This window comes from Sebastes fasciatus, chromosome 12, assembly GCF_043250625.1.
Source record: "Sebastes fasciatus isolate fSebFas1 chromosome 12, fSebFas1.pri, whole genome shotgun sequence".
NCBI lineage: Eukaryota > Metazoa > Chordata > Actinopteri > Perciformes > Sebastidae > Sebastes > Sebastes fasciatus.
The window spans coordinates 753,167-774,664 of NC_133806.1; the positions used below are offsets into that span (position 1 = coordinate 753,167).

The 21,498-nt window shown below is 45.3% G+C and overlaps 1 protein-coding gene across 1 annotated transcript in view; it reads right to left on the reverse strand.

Moving 5' to 3' along the window:
* The window catches only part of LOC141779829 (CUB and sushi domain-containing protein 3-like), a 269,514-nt gene that overhangs the window by 110,064 nt on the left and 137,952 nt on the right, over positions 1-21,498 (reverse strand). Inside the window, exons 31-33 of the mRNA XM_074654862.1 lie at positions 6,560-6,673; positions 5,910-6,005; positions 5,343-5,546 (exon numbers count right to left, since the gene is read on the reverse strand). Of these exons, the coding sequence (XP_074510963.1) occupies positions 5,343-5,546; positions 5,910-6,005; positions 6,560-6,673 (414 nt within the window). The remainder of the gene's footprint in view (positions 1-5,342; positions 5,547-5,909; positions 6,006-6,559; positions 6,674-21,498) is intronic.

Genomic DNA, 21,498 nt, shown 5'->3' on the forward strand with positions numbered 1-21,498 from the left:
TGTGTTCACTTTTTCATCGTTGCTTTGCTCTGTGAGATTCATCGTTCTGCTGGAAGCAGCTGGAAGGTGTTTGGCAGACACCGTTAATGTATTTCAACATTATCCTGTATACGACACAAAGAAGCAGAATAAAAGTCTATTTGAAGTCCTTTTCTCACCACTCCTGATGCAGGAACAATGGATCTGCAGGTTAAATCAACTAACTAGCATTGTTTTCCTGTTGGACCACGCGCCCCGCTGTCGGTCAGGCTGGACGAGGTCCTTCAGATGATCACAGAGCGGTACCACGTGTTTTCACAATGATCAACCAGCTGCTGTTTGTAGAGGACAAAGGTTTTACACTGCACAGGTCAATGATAATCACTGTTTTCAATACCCATCAGCCACCGGAGGGTTCCACGGCAAAGACAACGAGAGAAAAAGACAACACGCTCCTCATCACCAGGAGAAGCCGTGTCTGTCAGAAGAAACACGTCGTCAGCTATCAGCGTGACACAACTTCAAACTCATCAATATTTCACCGGTGACATCTACCTGATAGAATCGGGTCAAAGTGACTCGTCTGTTCCTTTCACTCCAAGTGACATATTAGAGAAAATGACTTCCATACGGTACCTCACAGCAATCACACTTATCATGTAACCACCACAGTAAGGACATCCTCAGCTAACGCACGTCACACGGAGAGGACTCAGTATTGATTAACTCTTGAGTTCCGACTGATGGAGAACAGCTCGTGGAATTGTTTTGATTTCTGCTCTGCAAATGAGACGTGAAGGTCAACGCCTCTGGAATCAGAGTGCTGTAGTCAGAGTGTCATATCCTGACGACGCTGGTTAAAGGCTCCTTGACGGTACGAGTCCCCGTACACTAAACGACAGGGGGAGTGACTGAGGGGGCTTTCACATCAGGGACCCGGGCCCGGATCCCAGTCCACTTGTCCCCAAAGTCCAGTTGGATTGATCAGTGTGATCTCAACATAAACTAATACACCTGGATGAAGACGTAGTGGACTCGGGTACGGAACAACTTCACTGATGTGAAAGCTGATCGGAGAGGGGGGGGGGGAATCGTACTCGGGCACGGTACGGATCAATCGTACCTGATGTGAAAACGCCCGAGTGTCCAGACTGTCATCGTCAGTAGACTTGTTTTCTATTGAATCATTTCTTTCTGTCTGTCCAGGATCTCTGCACAGACTGATCTTTATTATTATCTTTATTCGTTCCAACATTCAATGCTGAAAGAAAAGGTCTGAACAATAATGCAAACCATTTGAAGAATAACTAAACATACTGTCGGCATGTTCTAGCATCTAGAACTGAAACTCTTCTAGCATGAGACCCCGCTGCTGACAACAAGCAGCAGCCTGTTTGCAGAGAGAGATCCGGTATTTCAGTCTAATTTAACAGCTCCTTTGAGTCCCCTGAGCTGTCAGGTAATGTAATTGGTCGAGCAAGATTAGAAATCATGACACTCATAAAAGCATGAATGCTCCACACACCCATCTCAATCTGTGGCAGGCTCATATGTCAGAGTTACTGCAGGTAGACAGCGTGGGGGGGGGACACCATTTAACACCATCTGATATGCAGGGAACCCACAGCAACTTCTAATTACAAGGGTTTTAATCAAGATATCAAAAACCTGCATCTGCACATACTGGAGGTGTTTCACATCACATGCACTACTTAAAGTTTATATTCCTAAAGAACTTGTTATTCAGTTCAATTCAATTTATTTTTTATATAGCGTCAAATCATAACAGAAGTTATCTCAAGAAGCTTTTTATATAGATCAGGTCTATGACCGTACACCATAGTTTAGAGACCCAACAAGAGATCCCACCAAGAGCATTGCACCGGAGCGCACTGTGGCCAGGAACAACTCCCCAGTTATTAGGGATGCACCGATACCAATACCAGTATCGGCGTCTTTTACGTGGGCCGAGCCCCGCCCTGGTGGCACGACGCTGTCAGGGTGCACCGAGGACAGTCCGCCCCGGGCGACAGTCGCACCGGGAGCAGGGAGCTCCGTCACGGTGCGTTGAGGTCCGGGCGGGGAGCGCTGTAAAGCTGCGGCCGCGAGCAATCTTCGCCCCGAGCCTTTCCAAGCCGACCTAGAGCCGGTGGCGGCGCACCGCCTCGTATGAGGGACTCCCCAGCCTGCCGTGTGTCGCTCACACCCTCCAGCTGGCTGTTAACGAGGGTCTTTAGGCACAGAGAAGTACTCGTATCGGTACTCGGTATTGGAGAATACCCAGATGGAGGTACTAGTACTCGGTCTGAATAAAGTGGTATCGATGCATCCCTACCTGTTATACTTGTTTGTTTTTAGGATACATACATCTTACAAATGTTGTATTCATTTTACGTTAAATGTATATGTAAATGATGTCATAACTGCCTTTTGTCAATTATCTTATAATCATTTTCATCCACCAAAAGTCTGGTTTTGACTTGAATTGGTCCAAACAAGAATCCAGTGTTTAAAACAAACACGTGTTGACACCTTGGAAGAGGTAGAGCTGAAGCCAACAGTGAATTCCATCATGTGGGCATACCGAGTATACCGAGTATGAATCATGGCAATCTGTGAGCTTATGTAATATCAGAGTCGTGATCAGAAGTGATTTAGTTTGTGTGTGAGATTCAGCTGCCTCGCTGTCTCTCCAGGAACAAGACGGAGCTCATCTCTCAGTGTTTACCTTTTACTTTACCAGACCTTTGTTCACTTCCATAATCTAACGGTGACATGAGCAGATGTTTAAAGAGATTCCATCATTTACACACCAGATCATCTGCAATCCTTTCTGTTTTAAAGCTCACTGTAAAGCTTCGATTTATTCAAGTCAACGATTCTCCATCAAATTCAACGGCGTCCACCTGAACATTATGCATCCGTTCAGGCGAGGCTAATTAAATCACGATAAAACGTTACGCGAGCACAGCTCAAAAGCCGAGCCTTAATTCACCGGCTTTGTATTTGTGAAAGCGAAACAAGTGTTGCCTGACGAGGCGGGTTAATCTCAGAGCTCGACACGGAGCTGGAGATGGATCTTCTGAATCGCAGGTAGCTCACAGGAGGACGGTGTCTGATGCCGTCATATATCCCATAAAGAGGGCTTGAGTAATTGAGCACAGTGTTTTTGTTGAAGCTTTCATGAAACTAGATCCATTATTCTGGACGAGTTCTCTGCCGCTGGGGGAGATGCTGCAGCCAGATTCAATCTCCTGATAAAAATCGCTGTGTTTAAAATGGAACTGCGCGTGCCACTGCTATTCCCTCACCACTTGGCAGGAAACTCGGATGAACCCTGACTCCAAATCTTCCGCACTCACCGGCTGGGACTATTTGCTGGCTGGCACAAGGCCTGACTTCAATAGATTTCTCTCCCTACTTCATCTGCACTTCTTTATCTTCCCAAAGGCAGACATGTGGGTGTCTTTGTGAGACCGAGTGCATGTCCCTCTGCATGTGCATGTGATTGGGTAACGGCGTGTGCGAGACGAGGCATGTAAATCCATTCATGTGTGTGAAATGTGATGTGTGCATGTCTATGCATATTGATGCAGGTATATTTAGTGCTCCATGTGTGTGCATGGTTCTGTGTCTGTTAGCATAGAGCCGTGTAGAGAGATGCTGGTGCCTCATCTTACAGACACCATCAGATGCTGCTGGACTTATAGAGCTACTGGATTAGGACCCTGTATGTTCTACGTCAAAAATAAATCTGATTTATGGCTCCTGTATATCTGGCGTTTAAATCTTTTATATGAAACAAGGAAATCATGTTGGGCTCTGTTGATGATGTGTTTGTTGTGCACTCTGCATGCTAGAAAACATACAGGTGACCAGTACGGACGTTAATAATTAACGTTCACCCACTTTAAGCATTTTAACCGATTTACGCTATCGGTTATAACGGTTAAAATAAATATTAATAATGAACTCAAAAGCTGCCTTCTCTATAACAGATCATTATTTACATCCATTAGAGTTAAAGAAATCACTGAGATTGTTCATAACTCATTCACAGATATGGCAGAATGGTTCATGTGATTTTAAGTGATTGGGATACGTAAACATGCAATAACTACATTTTTTGGCCACTTGGGGGGGGCAGTGGAAACAAGTTGTGAACACAACAATGACATATCATCATCTTTGTCTTCATATGGTGAACTCGTTAGCAATCAGTTCCAGAGAAACATTAGCATGTATTAGGAGTGGTGTTTCTGATCACCTGGTGAATGTAAATCTGATATTCACTCTCTTTTAGCTCGGGTTTTGGTCTCTACCAACCTCCTGAGGGAAACATCTATCTCTTTAGCTGCTGAATGCTCCTCTGTGTTCACCTGCTACTGTAGACGCTAACTGTGTCTGTCCGTTAGGAGCTGAGCAGGAAGTGAACAGATAAACAGCATTCTGCGGTAAAAGAAACGCTCACTAAAAACTCCATATAAAACTCAGTAAAGCCGAGGAGAGCTGCAGATTCTCTGTAGATTGATCACTACCAACGACCCCTTCTACATTATCACATTGATATTAGAACATATTGATTATTATATCCACTGTAACCTTGTAGTAAAGTATTAAGTATGCTTCACAAAGCTCGGCTTTACTGCAGGGTATCGTATTAAACACATGAATCTCAGGCTATCATTAAGTTGGTTGGTGTACCTAATAAACTGGTAACTCAGCGTATAAATGTGTAATATATAGATATAGATACACATTATGATGCATTATGAGAGTAAACATGTATTATGTATTATAATGTCTTATCACAACCCTAAATCATTTTGGTGTTTGTGATGTTTCGCCCACCTCCAGTAACATACTGTACATTATGGGATGGCAGGGGATTAGAAACACCTTCTAGAGCACATCTGTTGTATTGAACTGTATTAGATGATAAACTGAGTGTATGTGGTGCATTAAAGAATTAAAGATGTGGGCTGCAGAAGTTACCCAAAGTGTGGGCTGTTCACTTCACGCTATTTATTTTCCCATTAGTCTGGCGCGGCACGGCACGGCACGGCACGGCACGGCACGGCACGGTGCGGCACGGCACGGGAACTGAAATCTCTAGTCTGGGGAAGGATATTTATGTGACACTTTGTTGTTGTGTTTGTCCTTGCCTCTTTTCTTCCTGTCTGAGCTATCAAGACCAGAGACAGGCGGCTGCTCTGCAACGGGTGATAGACATTAGGATAAGTAATGACTAGAGGAAAAACAGACACCGACCGGTTTGGTGCACCTGCTCCGTCTTTTGGATCTGTGTGTGTGTGTGTGTGTGTGTGTGGGTGAGGCGAGGGCTGGAGGATGCGGGCGCTTACCAACACATGTGGGCACAGTGCCGTTCCACTGGGCCAGGGCATTGGGCACGGCCTCACACCTGATGGCGTTGGAGCCGTGCAGCGTGTAGCCTGGATTGCATTCAAACAGCACCACCATCCCGATGCCAAAGTCGTTCCCGATCCGCTTCCCAAACCGGGGCTCGGGGACCGAGCTGCACTGAGAGGCGCTTGTCCGGGGGACGGCTAGGGACGAGAGGGGGAGGGAGAAAGACAAGGAGCGGTGGGTGTGGTGCGGTCCAGACAGAAACAACAGCGAGAAGGAGAGATGAGAAGACAAAGGAGGCAGAGAGGAATGGCGAAGCCCTCGTGAATCTCCTCGTACGTCATTAGTCACTCTCGTCCGCCGTGCCAGGATGGCCCGTTTGACTCCACATCATCGTGCTCTGCTCAGCCGTGCCCATCCACAGCCACTGGCACTCTGCTGAGCAGCCCTTTATGTGATGAGTGCAAGGCTAAAGTCTAAAGGCTAAAGCAAACACACTCAATGCACCAAATAAGTGTCCACATCAGAATTCAGGAGACGTCTGAGAGAAGAAGCAGCCTTACCTTGGTACACAAAGTGGAATCCTTTGGCTGTTTCTGTTCCGTTGGTGGTGAACTGGAGCGTTATCTTATTCCCTGAACTCAAAGGGAGCGTCTCACCTGAGTTACAGAGTCACAGGAGACATCATCAAGTCATTTAGAGGATGCTGTTTACACACATAGAACACACCTGAACATCTCTGCATGGCCGTATTAACTGGAAACTAACAGGAGCAGAGAAGGACAACTATTGACTCCCTTTAATGAGTCAATGGGATTTAAATTGATCTCCGGCATGTCTTCAGTGTTCTGATCTGATTAACTTGTATGTTTTATCATTGTGTCAGTCTAATCAACTAGAGGGGGACAACAGTTTACAACAGCTGCTTTGCTTTTGTTGCTTTAATTGGGACCTCAGGAGTTTATTCAGTTGTAATCATAATGTATTATGTATCATCATTGTGTTTCATTAAACCATCAGAACACAAATACACAAAGGGAAACAAAAATCTTTATCCTTGGCAGCATTGAGCTGCGAGGACTTTAAATGTGTTATGTGTCCAGGACAAAGAGTGATCTGATTTGAATTGAATTGAAGTGAGAGATGGACGTGTTTCACTCATTCCTATGAGCTATAAGACACCATGTTTAAGGGTCCAGTGTTCTGTTTCTACCTGAGTGGGATCCATATATGGAGGAGAGGAGGGCTGAGTCTGTGGAGGAGCCGTCGTAGATGTCGACCACGTCGCTGGTCAAAGTCTGGAAGACCACAAACTGACCGAACAGCACTGCAAAGACAAGAGAGATACGTCTAAACATGGTGGAGGGAAACAGAAATGATCCGTCAGCGTTCAGCACATTCACCGGGGAGTTATTGTCCCTGGAAGGTGATTATCAGGAAAGCTGGTGAGAAGGTAAATGATTATCTTCTGAATCTTTCAGGAGTCGGTTTGCTGCTGCTGCTGCTGCTGCTGACACCTTGAACCAGGAACACACAGGTTAATGTTGTTTGGACTGGATCACTCCCAAGCGGCTCATGTATCCAGTCTCATCTGCATGTATCTGTCCCCAGACGAGCACCACGGACACATCTCTACCCAACCAATTAGTCATAACACTCAGATTTTAAATAAAATATGATTGGTAGAAGTTATGGACTATCTAATGAAATCTAATGGAGATCATTCTGTTACTAAATTCAACAGCTTTATCATATCACAGGGCAGAAGTTTAAAGTGTTTAAGGCACATTTACCAGATACATGAAAACTTTAGTTTTATTGTCACATACATGAAATGCGTCCTCTACATTAACCCGTCCTCTACATTAACCCGTCCTCTACATTAACCCGTCCTCTACATTTAACCCGTCCTCAGCATTAACCCGTCCTCAGCATTAACCCGTCCTCTACATTAACCCGTCCTCTACATTAACCCGTCCTCTACATTAACCCGTCCTCTACATTAACCCGTCCTCTACATTAACCCGTCCTCTACATTAACCCGTCCTCAGCATTAACCCGTCCTCTACATTAACCCGTCCTCTACATTAACCCGTCCTCTACATTAACCCGTCCTCAGCATTAACCCGTCCTCAGCATTAACCCGTCCTCTACATTAACCCGTCCTCTACATTAACCCGTCCTCAGCATTAACCCGTCCTCAGCATTAACCCGTCCTCTACATTAACCCGTCCTCAGCATTAACCCGTCCTCTACATTAACCCGTCCTCAGCATTAACCCGTCCTCTACATTAACCCGTCCTCTACATTAACCCGTCCTCTACATTAACCCGTCCTCTACATTAACCCGTCCTCTACATTTAACCCGTCCTCTACATTAACCCGTCCTCAGCATTAACCCGTCCTCTACATTAACCCGTCCTCTACATTAACCCGTCCTCTACATTAACCCGTCCTCTACATTAACCCGTCCTCTACATTAACCCGTCCTCTACATTAACCCGTCCTCTCCATTAACCCGTCCTCTACATTAACCCGTCCTCTACATTAACCCGTCCTCTACATTAACCCGTCCTCTCCATTAACCCGTCCTCTACATTAACCCGTCCTCTACATTAACCCGTCCTCTACATTAACCCGTCCTCTCCATTAACCCGTCCTCTACATTAACCCGTCCTCTACATTAACCCGTCCTCTACATTAACCCGTCCTCTCCATTAACCCGTCCTCAGCATTAACCCGTCCTCTACATTAACCCGTCCTCTCCATTAACCCGTCCTCTACATTAACCCGTCCTCTACATTAACCCGTCCTCTACATTAACCCGTCCTCTCCATTAACCCGTCCTCTACATTAACCCGTCCTCTCCATTAACCCGTCCTCTACATTAACCCGTCCTCTCCATTAACCCGTCCTCAGCATTAACCCGTCCTCTACATTAACCCGTCCTCTCCATTAACCCGTCCTCTACATTAACCCGTCCTCTACATTAACCCGTCCTCAGCATTAACCCGTCCTCAGCATTTAACCCGTCCTCTCCATTAACCCGTCCTCTCCATTATCCCGTCCTCTACATTAACCCGTCCTCTCCATTAACCCGTCCTCTACATTAACCCGTCCTCTACATTAACCCGTCCTCTACATTAACCCGTCCTCTACATTAACCCGTCCTCAGCATTAACCCGTCCTCAGCATTTAACCCGTCCTCTACATTAACCCGTCCTCTACATTAACCCGTCCTCAGCATTAACCCGTCCTCTACATTAACCCGTCCTCAGCATTTAACCCGTCCTCTACATTAACCCGTCCTCTACATTAACCCGTCCTCTACATTAACCCGTCCTCAGCATTAACCCGTCCTCTACATTAACCCGTCCTCTACATTTACCCGTCCTCTACATTAACCCGTCCTCTACATTAACCCGTCCTCTACATTTAACCCGTCCTCTACATTAACCCGTCCTCTACATTAACCCGTCCTCTACATTTACCCGTCCTCTACATTAACCCGTCCTCTACATTAACCCGTCCTCTACATTAACCCGTCCTCTACATTTAACCCGTCCTCTACATTAACCCGTCCTCTACATTTAACCCGTCCTCTACATTAACCCGTCCTCTACATTAACCCGTCCTCTACATTAACCCGTCCTCTACATTAACCCGTCCTCTACATTAACCCGTCCTCTACATTAACCCGTCCTCTACATTAAGAGCAGCAGGCCGCCGGGTAGCAGCTTCGGTGTCTCACTGGAGGACACTTCTCCATGAGGACAGGAGGAGCCGCGGAGCGACACACCAACCTGGTGATTAAAGGACCAATGAGCCACAGACGGACAAACGTTTGGTTCATTTCAAATGATGACGGATAAATCCTAAACAACAAAACAGAAAACCAGCCATGAAATATGACTTCCATGTGCTGCTGTGACTCTCAGAGGATCTGAGATACAGAGATAGTGACGATAAGAGGAGCTTCATTTACTTCTCCATCTTGTTGTCCACAGACTGAAATGTCAGTAACGGTAGTTCATCTCAACGTGTCTTGTGTTTTGGGAATAAAGAAATATGAGAACATTCTACAAATGTTTGAGAAGAAAACTGCACTTAAGTGAAATACAGCAGTACTGAGCGTGTTATCAATATTAGTCGGACATCGGACGCCACAGTTATAAAGTGTACGGCAGCAGAGTCGCAGCACGGAGTAGCAGGAGTCACATTTCACTGATCACCTGACAAGAGAAAGGAGGGTTGACCGACAGGACCGAGCAGATGTGGTGTCAAGTGCCTATTTGCTAATATAGGGATAATAGCTAATAGAGAACCTGATCACATTAATGAGGCAATCTGTAAACTTTGTCTGATGAAGATGGAAACATCTGGAGGTAGCACATCTAACCTACACACACCTACAAGCACATCACTCCCACTGGAGAGTCCAGACACACAGACTCACAGACACACACACAGACAGACAGACAGACAGAATCACAGACACACACAGACAGACAGACAGACAGAATCACAGACACACACACAGACAGACAGACAGAATCAGACACACACACAGACAGACAGAATCACAGACACACACAGACAGACAGACAGACAGACAGAATCACAGACACACACAGACAGACAGACAGACAGACAGAATCACAGACACACAGACACACAGACTCACAGACACACACACAGACAGACAGACACACAGACAGACAGACAGACAGACAGACAGACACACACAGACTCACAGACACACACACAGACAGACAGACAGACAGAATCACAGACACACACACAGACAGACACACAGACAGACAGACTCACAGACACACACACAGACACACACACACACAGACAGACAGACAGACAGACAGACAGACAGACAGAATCACAGACACACAGACAGACAGACACACACACACACAGACAGACAGACAGAATCACAGACACACACACACACACACACACACACAGACACACAGACACACAGACACACAGACATCTAATGGCCAAGGTCAAAGGAAACGCTCTACAGATATTGAGCGTCGTAGACGAACATCTCTTCCTGTAAATGTTGGTAACAGCGCTGTTGTTGAGTTTATTAACTGGTGGGAACGATGACCTCACCGCGGCGTCCCTGATGCCCACACATGCACCATGATTTCACTCCAATGTTGAAACAATAGAAATGTTCCGTGAAGCATCAACAGATATGATGATGATGATAAACATGTTGGTGCAACGTGCTTCCTGAACAGCAGCTTCAGCTACAACACAGAGCCAGATACTTAAAGACACACTAACATCACATTTGGTCATCCCTTTTTGCAATCAGAAATAAAGGTATTTACATTTAATGTTTTATTTTTTTATTATCAAAAGGGGAAAAAAGGTCTTTGGGTAAATATCAGGAATGTTCCTTTACCTCTGAGCTACTGGAGGGGGTGAATGTTTGTCTGGCGGCTCAGCCAACAAGCTGAAGAGCAGGACAAGACGACAAGACACAGTCATGAACCTCATCTCAGTCAGTGTGAACGTCTGCCTACGACACAACTGCTTTATGCAAATATAGTCTAGAATGAAGCACTGATTGTCTGTATTGAAACAAGTTCTGATGCTAAAGTAGGAGGCACCATCTTGAAAACCAAAAATACTAAATCCTCCCTTTGTGTTTCTGATGTTTTCTCAGAGGAGAACCCAGAAGAAGTAATTTACAGATCAGATACTGTATGTACTGTACGGTTACTAGAACAGCTGATGTCACGCTGTGTGAACTGCATGGAGACGGCATCTGGACAATGTCTTTGTAAAGTCTGACCTTTAATTTAATTAAACTCCTTTACTTAATGACACGTCACGTGAGAACAGTATTGTTGATCACAAAAGCAATAAGTAAATCTTCTCCTGGGTAAAAAGCAGAGAGGGAAACTACGGAGAACTTCAGATAATGAACAGAAGGAATAGTCTACATTATGTCCTGCATGAATATTTCCAATTAGGCACTCCTGATTATATCAATGTGTACACGCCCTTGAAAATAATCTGATCTTTCTCCAACCTAATGAACTAATGAAGAGACGATGGTCGACTGGATCACGGCTTCTGGGATACCATGTGTGTTTGTGTCTGTGTGGTTGTGCATGGCCGTGTACTGTATGTGTGTGCTTTACCAAAGGTAACGTTACAGCCTCGGTCTCAGCATCGCTCTCTGGTGCTCAGATTATTGAAGCTTGCTCTCTCTCTCTCTCTCTCTCTCTCTCTCTCTCTCCTCGACCTGATGGAAGACGGCCGATCAGCGTACCATGGAGCTCAGTTCATTAGTGTGCTCACTGTGGTGCCACGGTGTTGGTGGTTAATTGAGGCGCTGCACCCGACAGGCTCTTTCTACGGTTTAGGCAAACCTCCATCACGTCACCGAGGAAAGAGGCACCTTACACAGTTGACTTCCTGTCATATGGAAAAGCACTGGCACCGTGCTTCCATCACATAACAACCAGAAGGAAGTTTGATTTCTAAAGAGGAGCAGGTTGTGGGAATAAATTACAAACTACTGATATTTAACCTTTCCAAGAAAATGATTTCCCAACTGTCTCATTCAGTTTCAATGATCCAGTGTGTGGGACGCTTTGAAAAGAGTTCATTTAAAAAGAATAATAGAGACTAATTAACACCATCACAGCTCAGCACAGAGAATACTAGTTCTGAAATACCGTCCTGTTATGACAAGTGGGTTTAAACTGTGAGAAACACTTTGACTAAATAACAAGATCTCATCTTAAATACTAAAGTATGGCTGAAGTGTGTTGAAGAATCATTCTGTTATCAGTTTGTAAATAGACAAATACAAAGTCTGTGTTCATAATAATCACAGTAAACCTGTTTAAACCAGCTGATTTTACACATTTTGTGAAAGAGCTAAATTCTGTCCAATTAGCTGACATTGTGTTAAAACAACTGAGTTAAATGTGCCATGAAAATAAAGAAACAAGTTCTAAACTAGTGCGAGTCGCCGTTCTAACGGCTCCACACACATGCATGCTAACTAGAATTGGGTCACATTGAGAGGAACAGACTTTAAATGGCTGTAACTGCTAAATGAAAAGCCGGGCTGTGTTGGGCCAGTAAAAGCTCTCGCCAACGTGTTCGCTGCATCCACAACGCCTCCAGGCAAAATATACATGATGCAAGACCCACCCGGAAAGGTGTAAAAAAGACACTGGTAACAGAGGCAATTGCTTAAGGTAAAAAATGGCAGCATATGTTTGCGCTTCTGGCGATGAATTATGGAGCAGCTTCCTGTCGTCTTCACTTTGTAGTGTTCGGGCTCTCCTCTGGCATTCAGCACTGTAAAACCGTTCTACCTGCCACATAACTAAGACAGACAAGGCAAGAGAGAGAGAATGAGAGGCAGAGAAAGAGACTTAAACGCTCCCTAACAGCCACTGGAGGCGATGCTGCGATGCTGCGATGCTGCGATGCTGCGATGCTGCGACGGCGGTTTGGAGTGACCACAAAGCGAGCGACCAGATGACGGTGCTGGAGACGCGGAGCGAGGAAATGTGGAGGTGTGGGTGACAGTTTCTATGTTTTTATAATAAGGGCGCCTCTCTTCTTACTCTGTGATATGAAACGGATCGAACACACACAACAGCCAAAGACAAATGACTGTCAAGAAACTCTGACAAAGCAAAAAAACTAAATGCAAATGAACACCTGTACACACCGCACACCGTAGAATCCACAAAGACTGGTGTTCTCACACAGAGCAGAGCAGAGCAGAGCAGAGCAGCACAGCAGACCTGCTTCTGGATCTGTTGAGGAGTGAGCATGCCTACAGCTGAACCAGGGTCTGAATAAGAGATGATTCTCCCCTTAGGGACAGCTCACTGCTGCCGTATTAGCATACCAACACCGTGAACACACACGTCTACACACTCTCACACTACAGCGTCGCTCATCTCTGCCTCTAATCCAGAGCCGGCCATGCGTGACTCCAATCTGCTCCTTTGCTGTAATCACGAGCAGATATTAAGTCAATAAATCATTGTAAACGTGTTACCTCATTTATGCAGGACTATGATGGATCTCTTTGTCCTCTGGGCCTAGTCATGCTGCTGTAACTTAATGCACTTCAACAATGGACAACATCTCCATGCCTGCATCTTCACCTTGAATTATCCCAAAACAGTTAAGTGGCTTTAATCAGATCCCTCTCTGGGTATTAGATCAGGAGTTTAGTGCATTCCTATATCTAATACCGCTCTGCCTGCTGAGCTGAAATAATGAAGAAATATGTACATTCCAGGTTGATCCTCCTCTCATGTGATGTCATCTAACACTCCTTCCGCTTGAAAGCAGTCATTCTGAAAGATGTGACGAGGGGCTGTGATGGTTTCTGCTGCCCTCGCTGCTTCCTGACAGATATTAATGGATTTAAATGAATCATATGATTAAAGCAATGAAGTCTGGCTGATCATACATTAGAATGATTTAAATAAAGGGGTTGTAAGGAGAGCACACACAGCTCACACTTTAAAATGCACTTTTATAGGATGCACCTAGCTGGAGTTGCGTAAGAGACTTCTGCATCAAAACAGACTAAAGTCTTTGAGGCGTAGATTCAGCAAAGTGATGTTTCCCTTTTCTTGGTTCAGTCTGACCCAGTACACACACACAGCTCCTGAGAGATCTGCCAGTTCACTCACACTGTGAGAAACCCTTCGCCACCACATCTCAAAGGTGCTCTATGAGGCTGGGGTCTGGAGGAAGTTCAGCCAAGTGAAGTCAATTAAGATCACTGTGATGTTCCTGGAACGATGAGCGCTTTGTGACCAGGCTGCTTTCAAGGAACCGTTTGGAGAAGTGTAGCCGGAGTCAGTGAATGGATGCAGCTGGTCAGTAACAATGCAAGCATGTTGTTGTGTCTGAACGCTGCTCAGATGCTATTAAAGGGTCACTTTGGTATTTTTCAACCTGGACTCTATTTCCCATGTTTCTGTGTCTAGGTGATGAAACTGGTCCAGTATGGAGGGAAAACGCTGCAGACGGCACCCGCTAAACGGGCTGGGATGTAATCGCTCGGTGCAACTCCTCGCTGTCAATGAACAGTACGTCCACTAAAAGGTCTTGTTTTTGTCACTGACGGGCTCAGACTGTTATCATCAGTGTCTGACTACATTATGGAAAGGACCCTATAGAGAAATAAAACCTTTTTATGACCTAAACAACATGTTTTACCATCGTAGATATACACTAACAGATTACATACCACATGTTCATTCATGCTAAACATTCAACATACTGTACATACCAACGAGACAACCGTTCTCTGTGCATCAATAGTGTTGTGATCTGATTCACCGAACACGTCTCACACATTACTCAGTTTCACAGCAAAGCAAACTGGAGAAGATGCATGTCAACCTGTGATTAGATATATATTATAATCATGGGGTAAAAGTGTTTCCTTCTTTTTGGAGGTGCATATTGTTAACTGCACAACACAGGGTTGCTTTGCTTGTTGATAGTCATATGTTAAAGGTTGAGGCGATCACAGAGAAGAAGTGAAATGTAAGGGCTCTCCTTTAGAGAGGAACCAGGAGGCTGGTGAACAGACAACAGATCTGATTGGCTGAAAGCTACCAGCCCAACACTATAAACTCTGGCTGCACTTCTCACTTCTCATCTGGCTTCTTTATGGTCTGGGCTTTTGGCATCAGAGTCCTCTCCCTGTCAGGAACAAGGGCATGTGCTGCAGATATAGGATCATTACAATACAGCAGGGAGGAGAAATGTCATAATCTTAGAACGTCTCTTTCTGTCTGCGTCCCCGCCCCCCCCCTCTGCTATTTGATCTTCCCTCTACAGAATGAATGAGCACGGCCCGCTGGATCACTGTGTGGAGTTGATGGATTATCAGAAGACTCACAAGGTTGAGATCCTTCTTGTGTGTATCATCCTGTTTCTACGTTCACTGGTTGAGGAGAGAAACAGAACCTTCACCCAGCAGCCGGTCTGACGCGTCGTAGCAGAGGAGACACAGCTGGAACGGATGAGATGAATGATGGTCCAGTTGTGTTTAGTGGGTCAGAGCCAGCGTGAACTACACCAGAGCCCTGGATCCCTAAAGGGATCAGGGCCAGAATTAATGAGATTAATTACGCCGGTGTTTACCCTGACATGACATCATCATCATATCAGGGTAGGGATGCTCTGATGAAAAATATTCTTGACCGATAACCGACCCTCGTTAACCGATTATTAACCATTAACCGATTATTAACCATTAACCGACAAGATTTGTGCCTCGCGTGCAGCGGTGCACCAGCTGCAGGACGGGAGTCTCCAGTTCACCGTGCGGGAGCGTTAACTTAGCAGCTACGATGCTGCGTTCACTGTCTCCAGTTCACCGTCCGACTCAATATACTGTGATACTGTAAGTAAGGCGATATATTAATGTAATTTCATTATATAAAGAACACACCTCCCATATGCATTAATCAGTCCCTGTAACACCCAACATCACTACTTTGAGAGGTTCAAGTACTGACTGAGCTAATCTTTGCATGTAAACTATAAATTACAATTCAATAGTGTTTTTGAGAATCAATACAGAATCACAAAACATAATATGTTGATTTTGATGAAGAGATGTTTGCTCTGAAAAGGTCCTCTACTGTTTAGTTATGTCTTTAAAGAGGTGTTATTGGACACGTAGGCTTGTGTCTGAAGAACGCTGACGTTCATCACATTGAAGTGCTTTCCTTCCATCATCGATGGATTAATGTTTATCTCCTCTGCAGCCGACAGCAGATGCTTTGAGATGCTTTTTTTAATTTAGCGAATGCAAAGTCCTTGAGCCATGCAGTTGCCTCCTGGTCTGCTGTATGGAGGGTGTCTAACCCTCCTTTTAGACTGTGGAGCGGGCATGCTTCAATGATGTGTTCCATTGTTTGCACCTCTCCACAGGCGCACAATGGGCTTGGGCTGCTGCCCCATTTGTGAAGGCTGGCCAAGCAGGGGCCATGTCCGGACCTGAATCTATTAAGAGTTGAGATGCTTTGAGATGCTTTGAGAGACATGTATGATTGGTATCTAATCTTTCTCTGTCGCTATTTAACCTGAACAAACCAATCTGCTTCTGTTCCATCTATCAGTAGCATTATAGTCAGAGGTACGGAGGTACGGAGCTCACAGATTATCACCGTCGCCTCACAACAACACTGATTCATATGGAGCTCTTTCTTTAATGCAGTGAACCGACAAACAGCTCAGAATGACTTCAGACTATGTGCTGAAATGAGTTGATGTAGCAGACGGTACTAAAACAAGTGGATGGTCAGAGATATAGAAAAGATCTCACAGCTATAAATCCCCATCACGGTGTTACTAGAAGAGAAGAGTCTGCAGCAACAGCACTAGAGAGGGACTCTATTCCCGTCTGTGGCTTTAACAATCAGTAAAACATACAGTCCACTATATATATCTGCCTCAGATATTAATAATGAACTAGCTGCTGGCCACGCTACATGACCGCCAGCTTGTTATGTAGGACTCATTAGCACATACTGCTATTAAATAAACACTTTTCTCCACGTTCACACATGAAACTAGACTTCAATATCTGAGTTTAGTCCCACTAACACAATAAGCAGAAATATAAAAAGATCATATTTCACGTACATCACTGGACTCCATCTGAAACTACAGACTCATGCTGCTGACCGAAAACATGACCTAAACCAGGACTGGAGCGTTTATCTGAAAACATCTTCAAGTGACAAGACTCAAGGAGAGTATTACTTCATCATGTTATGTCACACTGTCCTGCTGGAATGCTTTACACTGACAGTAAATACTCAATGTTACCTTAAAGGGTTACACACATTAGAGGCATTAGAGCATTTACCTTGGATTCTATTGTATTCAGATACGGCTAAAACTCAACTAAACCTAGCCAGCACATCACCTCTCTGCAGTTTCAGAGGATTTATCTGAAATGGAGAATAATGTGTGATTGTGAGGTATGACGTGGAAGCTGATCAGTGAACCCCCCCTCCCCTCCTCGGTCTGAAACAGAAGCAGACGCAGACCCTCCAACTTCAACCATCCCCCCCAAAACAACCCTGCTTCCATCACACTTTAGTTCATCTTTATCAAGTTGTCAACTTGTCCCAGATGTGAAGGAGATGCCTGCAGTGTGCACATCCATCATCCTCTCAGCCTCTCCATCACTGGTGTCATGTTATTCCTCATCCAGCTGTACCTCTCCTGCCCACCAGGCCTCCTTGGGGAGTATTAGAGGTGTGGACATTTCTGGATTCTAAGATGCATGGCGATGCGGACGATTCTGCATCGATGCAGAGAGAGAACAGAATCCTGAGTTTGGTTTCTGTTCAGCTCCGGGTCTCAGAGTCTTTCCTGCGTTTTGCTGTCATGCTGGTTTCCCTCCTCTCCTCTGATCTGTGTTTCAGCGGGCGGAGCATTGCTCACTCTCTGTGTTCTCCGAGCAGAGAGACGCCATTCAAACACTCAGTCCGATAACTTGTTGCTCTCGCTGACCATATTGGCTTCACTGTTTCAACAACGTTGGGCCGAGAGCTGAGTAAGGAAATGCCTGCTAGCCGCTAGGCTAATTCATACTGTGTAAAACGCCGTAGGCGTTCAGGAAGTGTCCTGTCTTAGAGCAGCCATGTGAAAACCTGATTTTAGTAGATTACAGCACTGCGGAGGGATTTCTGTCTTGTTTTTGTACTGAGGTGGCTCACACAGGGACTGGGATTGAAAAGATGCAGCTGTTTATATTATAAACGGTGGAATCAGATCTTTTAAATCACTTTCTAAATGAAAAGGAATCCAGAATTATCTGACTGCTTCTATTAACCGATGAAAAAGTAGACATGTGCAGTAACATAGAAAATGGATGTGATACATTGAGATGCATTGAGAATCGTTGTGCATTTGAATTAGGGATGTACCGATACCGAGGTATCGGGTCCGATACTGTGCTCATGTACTCGTACTCGCAAAACGGCTCCGATACAACTTTAGACTCCTCAGACTCCTTGGTCCGTGTTTCAAGACGGGTCGGGTGGGTTGCCGACATCGCCGCAGACCCCTGGCGCCTTTTACGTGGGCCGAGCCCCGCCCTGGAGGCACGACGCAGTCGGGGCGCACTGAGGACAGTCCACCCAGTGACACTTTGTCCACGGCCCCGGGAAGCACCTTCGCCCCGAGCCTTTCCAAGCCGACCTAGAGCCGGTGGCGGCGCACCGCCTCGTATGCGGGACTCCACGGCCTGCCGTGTGTCGCTCACACCCTCCAGCTGGCTGTTAACGAGGCTCTTTAGACACAGAGAAGTACTCGTATCGGTACTCGGTATCGGAGAGTAACCAGATGTAAGTACTTGTACTCGGTCTGAATAAAGTGGTATCGGTGCATCCCTAGATTGAATCATTGTCAGTGACTCGTGATGGAGTCGTGAGGCCGCTGAAGAGTCACACCTCTGGTGAGTATCAAGCTCAGGACACTTTGCCTTCCAGCTGATAACTGTTGTGATCAGCTGATAACTGTTTTGATCAGCTACCTGTCTGCACATTGACTCCTCATTGACTCATCAGAGTCCCCGTCTACCTCCAGGAGTTACTTCTCTTGTCCGGGGACACTTAATGGAACCGAGCCGTCGTTAATGTTAGTAGTTCCACCTGTTTCTTTTACTGCTGTGATAAGGCAGAATGTGTGCTGTAAAGAGGGTCTATGGGCTTTGATTTGTGCCCGTCACATAAACACATAAACACAAAAGCATCTGTTCAAAACTTTACATTCACATTTTTGAACTGCAAATTCAAAACTCCCTGAGAACAGGAGACGAACGTAGTCTCTGTGATAAATGACCACTGGTGGTCTGTAACAGCTGACTACTACACTCATGTCCTGCTTTCCATTTGCTTACTTCTTCTGTAAACTGCTTATGTGTTATTAATAACCATTATCTCTGCTACCACCACAGTCTGTTTGCGATTGGTGACTTCTATTTAATAAAAACCTTGTTGCTCAGTGAAGCTACATGGCCATGATGGCAGCTAATGAAATAGATGGGGAAAAGTTCCTACTTGTTCAGAGCCACTCAGATAAACCATCGTTGGGCGATGCTGTGAAAGGCATCGCTGAGGACGAGCCACTAATGGAACTGGAATGTGACGCCGGCCCGTTTCTGCCCACAGCCGCTGCATTAGCTTCACGGGCCTCAAGGCAAAATATGCACAAAGCCCAGAAAGGTGTTAAAGACACTCACAGCACAGGCAGCTGCAGAAGGTAAGGAGAAATGGCAGCATATGTTTGTCCTTCTGGATATGAATTATGGAAGAGCTACCTGTCGTCTTTGCTTTGTGGCAGCGCGGGGCCTTCTGAGATTCTGGGCTGTGACAGCGTACACAAGCCTCATTTACAGAAACCAGAGGGATTGTATGACAGCACAGCCACATATATTTTTAATGACCCATTATCACAGTGAAATTGCATCAGCCCTCTTGGCAGGGAGAACGCGGCTGCACCTTGGCACAAGCTGCATCCAGTCCATTAGGCTTCTATCTCGGGTACAACCTCCCCTCTGTGGACTGAGAGCTGGAAGTATTGGACACCTCCAGAGAGAAGAGAGAGGAGGAAGAGGACAAAGATATGTACCTCCAGTTTAAGCTGCACTCTGCTTCGGTCTTTATCCTCCTTTTTTACTTGTTGACTTTTGAAACGGCGTTCGGTACTCTTCAGGGGCGGATCTGACAACCAGCACAAGCCACTGCACTCTCACAATGGGAACACAGAATCTCATCAACCTGAAAACCACAGGTTGTCAAATCCAGTCAATGCAGTCGTTCAGGTTTAAGTGCTCGACGGTAGTGTATCCATGTTCCCTAGCTTAATGTGACGCATTAACAAGACCTTTCCCAGGGTTTGATGTTCTCAGCGATGTATGTTTCTCTAGGTTAAATATTAAAATCACCTCCTCCCACGCCCGCAAATTTGCTGGCAAGTTATTTTTTTTTCTCTTCCTTTAGACATTGATTTATCCACAGTGGCTGAACTGAGTGTTACCATTCAAAACGCATTTAAAACTTCCATCTCCCTTCATTAGTTTGCAATTTGAACTGTACAGATGGCCCTTAATAATATATTCTAATATTAGTTTATATCTAGAACATAGGACCCTGTGAACACAGGGAGGCATACTCTTAATCACACATCCACAGACAGACCAACCTATGAATCCTCTTCACAGAAACACGCTGTACATCAAGGTGGAGCAGAGTTCACGGTTCACGTGAGGTTAATCACGCTGAGGGTAGAGCGTCTACTGTAAGCTGACGCAGACAGACAAGGTAATGGTTTTTGTGTGGGATGTAGCAAGTCATGTACCACGGTGGCTCCAGGCGTAATCTTACTCTCCAGCGAACAGCGCTGATGAGTCAACAATCAGCCTCCAGGGTCAACGTCTTTATGATCGCTCTCAGCAGCAGCGCCGCTTCTCTCTCCTCCGTCGCTGTCTCGCTCATTAGAACTCTCTCACTCATTATCACTCTCCATCTACCGTGTTCTCTCTGAGCCTTTCACATTCAACCCAGATCTATGTGCCTCTTTCTCTTGTTAGACTCGCTCCTCTTTACCTCTCTCTCTCTCTCTCTCTCTCTCTCTCTCATTCTCTGTCCATCTCGTTACAGCCCAGATTTATTACTGCAATCTGTCAGTGCTCCCGTCTCGCCTCCTGACACATTCTGTGGCAACCGATATGCATATGTTGTTGTTAGTATTATATAGACACATACACTGGAGCTATAAAAAGCCCCGGGCACAGAAACAGAGGTGACTGAATGTTGTGTCTATGAAATCAAATTCACCAATGACTCATTATGAGCATCCTTCTTTCATTATGAGAGACGACCGTAGGTAGAATCAGAGCTGTCAAAGTTAACGTGATAATAACACATTAACGCAAATTACTTTTAACGCCACTATTTTCTTTAACGCGTTAACGCAACTCGTGATTTTTAGGTTGTAACGAGCTCAGTTTTAAAGCTAGAGTTAATATACTGGTATCATAGTAAACTAGAGAACCTGATGAATCCATTGGTACCAAACCATGTCAAACTGCTA